The sequence below is a fragment of the Ceratotherium simum genome, chromosome 3, assembly GCF_057802395.1.
Source record: "Ceratotherium simum simum isolate JZ-2026a chromosome 3, ASM5780239v1, whole genome shotgun sequence".
NCBI lineage: Eukaryota > Metazoa > Chordata > Mammalia > Perissodactyla > Rhinocerotidae > Ceratotherium > Ceratotherium simum.
The window spans coordinates 27,818,691-27,824,300 of NC_141902.1; the positions used below are offsets into that span (position 1 = coordinate 27,818,691).

A 5,610-nucleotide genomic window follows, 5' to 3' on the forward strand; every position below is an offset into this window, starting at 1 on the left:
CAGGGATCTAGTGTGGACCCATTCCTTTCATTTCCAGTTTCCCAGTCACCTGATTCCTCAGGGGTAGAGACTCTTGGAGAGTCTAGGAACTTTGCAAACATGTTAATGGTCTACATGGGGCCAATTATTCTCACTTCCTCACCTGCCTCCTATACTCTCATCAGTGAACACATTGTCCTCCCCAGTTGTGAGCTGATGGGCTGCCCAGGGGAAAACATGGCTCTGGGGTTGTCTCCTGCCAGTACAGGATCAGTTGTGAGGACCTGTCAGGGAGTGGGGATGCCTCGTTCCGCTCCCCACGTGAGAGGTTAAAGTCAGTAGCAGGCTCTGATCCCCAGACTCAGTCTAGGGACCCAATGAGTCTGGCTTTGTCTTTACTGTTTTTCTACTGAAGGCTTGTGTTCTGACCCCCAGAGCAACAGCTCTGCCATCAAGCCATGTGCTTTGCTGGAATTAAAGGTTTTGCTTAAGAACATCTCAACGAACTTTGAAGGAGGAAATTCTTTAGTGTTTGATTATCATCAGGTAATACTCAGATTTCTGGAAATTGTTAACTACTGATATGTATTCTGGAAGAAAGAAAATGTCCAGGACAACCATCCCATCCACAGGAATTTTCTGGGGCACAGAGAATTCTAGTAACTTAGAAAAGGATACTTATAGGGCTGGCCCCGTGGCTTGGCGGTTAAGTGCGTGCGCTCCGCTACTGGCGGCCTGGGTTCGGATCTCAGGCGTGCACCGAGGCACCGCTTCTCCGGCCGTGCTGAGGCTGCGTCCCACATACAGCAACTAGAAGGATGTGCAACTATGACATACAACTATCTGCTGGGGCTTTGGGGAGAGACAAAAAAAAGGAGGAGGATTGGCAATAGATGTTAGCTCAGAGCTGGTCTTCCTCAGCAAAAAGAGGAGGATTAGCACGGATGTTAGCTCAGGGCTGATCTTCCTCACAAAAGAAAAGAAAAGAGAAGAAAAGAAAAGAAAAGGATACTTATATGTGGCTCAGGAGGAAGATGTGTCTGCTCATGAAGGTACCTCAGGGTTTAGTGTTTCTCAAAGTGTGGTTCGGGGACCACCTGTTCCAGAATCATCAGATTTTTGGGCCTGGCTATAGATTTATTGAATCAAATTTTCTGAGGTTGGGACCTGGATTCTGCACATACAACAAGCTTCTCCTGTGAACCTTGGGCAGGGCACCTTAATGTTTAAGAACCATTGTTTGGGATCACTGTTGCTCAAAGAGACACTGGCTGCTTCCTTTGGCTGCCCGCTCTCTGTATGTTCACTCTGCTATCCCAGGGAGGAGGGCAAAGAGGCAAGTATAAATAAAGCCCCTTGCCTACTCCTCCCTCGTCTACAGCCCCCGGGCACCTGCTCTCACTCCTAGACACTCCACTCCCCAATCCATTCCATATGATAAGACTACCCCAGGGACCAGCCCAGTGGTGTAGTGGTTAAGTGCGCACACTCCGTTTCGGTGGCCCAGGGTTCGCAGGTTCGGATCCCGGGCGTGCACTGACGCACCGCTTGTCAAGCCATGCTGTGGTGGCGTCCCATATAAAGTGGAGGAAGATGGGAACAGATGTTAGCCCAGGGCCAATCTTCCTCAGCAAAAAGAGGAGGATTGGCAACGATGTTAGCTCAGGGCTGGTCTTCCTCACAAAAGAAAAAAAAAGACTACTCAAGTTTTCTTGCTAGTTTTCATTCAGAGGTAGAAACTGCAGCCAGCAGAAATAGTGGTTATTCCAGCATCCTTTGAAAAACTGTCAGAGATGTCAATTTCTCCACAATCTCTTGCTTGACTAACTCAGTATGTTCTGAACAGTTCTGAATTTAGTGCAAATTGGAGAAGAGAGATGAGACAGGAAAGGGGAGGAGAAGAGAAAGAGAGAGTAGATTTAAAGCAAGTAATAAATCTGGAGGCTCTGATCAGCTATCTACTGTATTACTCCTGGCCTACCCCATCCCCTCCCTCCTCTTCACCTCATCTACACTATCCTGAGCAATGGCCACATTCCTACTTTTCTCTGCTTTTGTCCATTCTTTTAATCAGAGAGATACTTGCAGGCCCATTACCCACACTGAAACAGTCTATTGAGGAAAGAAGATGTGAAGCTGGGTCTCAAGAAGTTCTACTCTACAATTAACAACAATTCCTCAACTTCTTTAAAGTTCTTATAAGTTATTCCCTCCTGGAATTTTTACAGTCATTTCTCTGAAGTCCTTGTAATTTGCCTTGAAGCTGAGTTGGCTTTTGACGCCAATGGGGCTGATGACATTTGTAACCCAAATCTAGGGCTGCCCATATTCCTACAGTAACAGGGTTTATTATAAACTAGAAGATGTTGAGTTAAGAATGGCTGAATGTTACATTTCAGTAACATCAAATGAATCAGAGTTACGCTCCACATGCTCTAAAAGAAGTTACCATTGTTCTGTGTTCAAATTTGCCCTCTTATATTTTGAGTGTCTCAACTTTATTAGGGCATGTTACCTCTCTGGGCATTACAATGCTTTATTCTTGTCACCACTCACAGTGTTCTATCAACAGCCATAGTGCCTTAATTACCTACTTGACAGCTAAATTTAGTTATCCATATGTCAGAGTCTTCCCCTGCCCTGGCAGTTTGCTGATTCTGGAAACTCTGCCAGTGGGATGAACTACAATCTTTGCCTGTTCAATGCAGTTCTTTCCTTTCCTGAATCCTCCCAACATCTCTTACAGCTGTGTTATTCATTTACTCTCCTCAGGGCAGGAAGAGGGAGCTCACTTTTGCCCTTTTCTGTCCTACCTCAATCACATATCCTGGCTTCAAAGTCTTTGCAACTGAGAGTCCTCCCAGGGTATTTAACAGACTCCGGGACCCAGATGTAATTCAGGAACATGGGTGGCCAAACAGCCAATGGAGAAGAAGAGTGTAATGTTTAGGTAATGTATCCATGGCCTTGTTCATTCTCTGAATAGAAAAGGCCTTTTTACAAAGCCCCAGTCCCAGGGAGGGGCTGTTCCTTCCCCACTGGCCCCGACAGCCCTTGGGTCCTGGGTGATTCTATTCACTGGAAATGACTGGTGCCTTCGTGAAGGATATGTGGCACTTTCCCCTTGGCCAATGCTGCTGAGTGCAAGGTCTCAGTTTGCTCTTTACAGCCCTACACCATCCCCATCTCTCCCCATCCCCAACCCTCATCACCTTTAGAACCCATAGTAGTGCCTGGCCTGTGCCAAGTTCAAAGAGACAATTTTATAGCTAAGCTAATGAACCACCTTCAACTCATCTGAACATTCAGGATCCTCTGAAGGCGTGTTTAGTCACTCCGACTTAGCACATGTATCTCTGTCATATTGTTCGGTGGTAGGTTGCTTGCCAAATTTTGTCCTTGTTTTATTTTATTTATGGGGTTTAGTTATGTGTTAGGTCCATCTACCTAATAAGAATAATCAAAACTAACATTCTTTGAACTTTCTCAATGTGCCAGGCTTTGTTCAAGTGTTTGACATGAATTAACTTGTTGAATTTTTACAACAATCTTTTGAGATTAGTGCTATTTTCTCTATTGTACAGATGAGAAAAACTGAGACTCAGAGACGTTAAGTAACATTCCCAAGGTTACACACCTAGTTAGTGGTGAGGTCCCAGCTTGGAACTTTGGCATTCTGATGCCAGACCCTGTGTTCTTAAACATGAAATGTACTCTTTCTAGAATATAAGCTTCCTGAGGTCAGACACTCTTGAATTCCTGAAGCGGGGAACACAGAACTAAGCATATGAAAGACTGTCACTAAATATTTGGTAAGTAACTATTTCATTATTTAGCATTTTTTAAAGATCTCTGAGGGAACAAACTGTGTACATTTCTTTTATATTTTCCATCGCTGCTCAAGTGAGGCTTCCTAATTAACTAACCAACCAAGTAGAGAAGACCTTCTCTATGACGGAGTTCCATCTACAAAGCCGGACTTCCTCAGTGAGACTAACCTTCATAAGGCTGTCCTTAGGGCAGAACTAAACCCAGTGAGACCCCCTGGGTGTTCCACCTCATTTCTAGTGGTCCCCTCTTTCCACCCCAGAGCACTGGAGAAATATGAGAGAGGCAAACCTCAGCCGAGGGATTGAGTTTGAGCTCTTGGGCCTGACCAGTGACTCCCAGCTCCAGATGCTGCTCTTCGTGGTGTTCCTGGGCACGTACACCATCACTCTGCTGGGGAATCTGATCATGTTCCTTCTGATCCACGTGAGTGCCACCCTGCACACACCCATGTACTCCCTTCTGAAGAGCCTCTCCTTCTTGGATTTCTGCTACTCCTCCACGGTTGTCCCCCAGACCCTGGTGAACTTCTTGGCCAAGAGGAAGGTGATCTCCTATCTTGGCTGCATGGCTCAGATGTTCTTCTATGCGGGCTTTGCCACCAGTGAGTGCTATCTCATTGCTGCCATGGCCTACGACCGCTATGCTGCTATTTGTAACCCCCTGCTCTACCCAATCACCATGTCTCCTGAGATCTGTGCCTTTCTGATCGTAGGCTCCTACGGTGCAGGATTTCTCAATTCTCTTATCCACACAAGCTGCATCTTCAGTCTGAAATTCTGTGGTGCTCATGTGGTCACTCACTTCTTCTGTGATGGCCCGCCCATCTTGTCTCTATCCTGTGTGGACTCCTTGCTATGTGAAATCCTGCTTTTCATTTTTGCTGGTTTCAACCTTTTGAGCTGCACTCTAACCATCTTGGTCTCCTACCTCTTAATTCTCATCGCCATCCTGAGAATGAACTCAGCCCAGGGCAGATTCAAGGCCTTTTCCACCTGTGCTTCCCACCTCGCTATAGTGTGCCTCTTCTATGGCACAACACTTTTTATGTACCTGCGCCCCAGGTCCAGCTACTCCCTGACCCAAGACCGCACGGTTGCTGTAATCTACACAGTGGTGATCCCAATGCTGAACCCCCTTATCTACTCTTTGAGAAACAAGGATGTGAAAGAAGCTTTAAGAAAGGTTTTGGGCAGGAAAATAATGGAATGATCTTCTCAACTCATTACCAATGTGTCTTTAGAGAGCTGAGGGAAATTTACCTTGTGTGGTACTAACCTGAGCACATTGCCATGCTCGTCCCCATGAGTACTGGGCATGCTCTCTGGTCTACAGGTGCTTCTGCATCTACGTGCCGCAGAAAGAATTGAGAGTGTCATGGAGAGTAAAAGAAGTGAGAAGGGAGTGTCTGCTTTTTGCATAATTGGACCTATTGGCAAGATTTAGTTATGCCTTTGTTCAGATGCTACGTTCATAATTCCATGTTTGTGAATATTTTATTCTATTATTAGAAACTGACATTTATATTCTTCATAATAAAGTTCTCCCCTTAACTAATTCGAAGTCCTTGTCTGCTTGGGGAAATCCTCCCCATTCTTTACAATCTCTTCTTTATAAAAACTGACTACATGGCTTAAAAATTTTTTTGGTTGTCTAATTATTTGAATGACACTGAACAACAACTTTATGACAACCTTCACATAATGTTTCATTGTCTTCGTTGACTTTTTGCCTGGCCAAATAGCCACTTGGTCACTTTCAAACTGAATAAACTTGGGCAAATTACTCAGCTTTTCTAAGTCA

General features: G+C 45.2%; 1 protein-coding gene across 1 annotated transcript; it reads left to right on the plus strand.

Annotated features, from left to right (window-relative positions):
- The first annotated feature begins 4,028 nt into the window (after positions 1–4,028).
- On the plus strand, positions 4,029–5,116 carry OR5AU1 (olfactory receptor family 5 subfamily AU member 1). Its single transcript, XM_014780998.2, has one exon. The coding sequence runs from the start codon at positions 4,084–4,086 to the stop codon at positions 5,017–5,019; it is 936 nt and encodes a 311-aa protein (XP_014636484.2). The 5' UTR covers positions 4,029–4,083; the 3' UTR covers positions 5,020–5,116.
- The last annotated feature ends 494 nt before the right edge of the window (positions 5,117–5,610 follow it).

Excerpts from the sequence above, each read along its gene's own strand:
- OR5AU1 (XM_014780998.2), top strand. The coding sequence starts at position 4,084 with ATGAGAGAGGCAAACCTCAGCCGAGGGATTGAGTTTGAGCTCTTGGGC.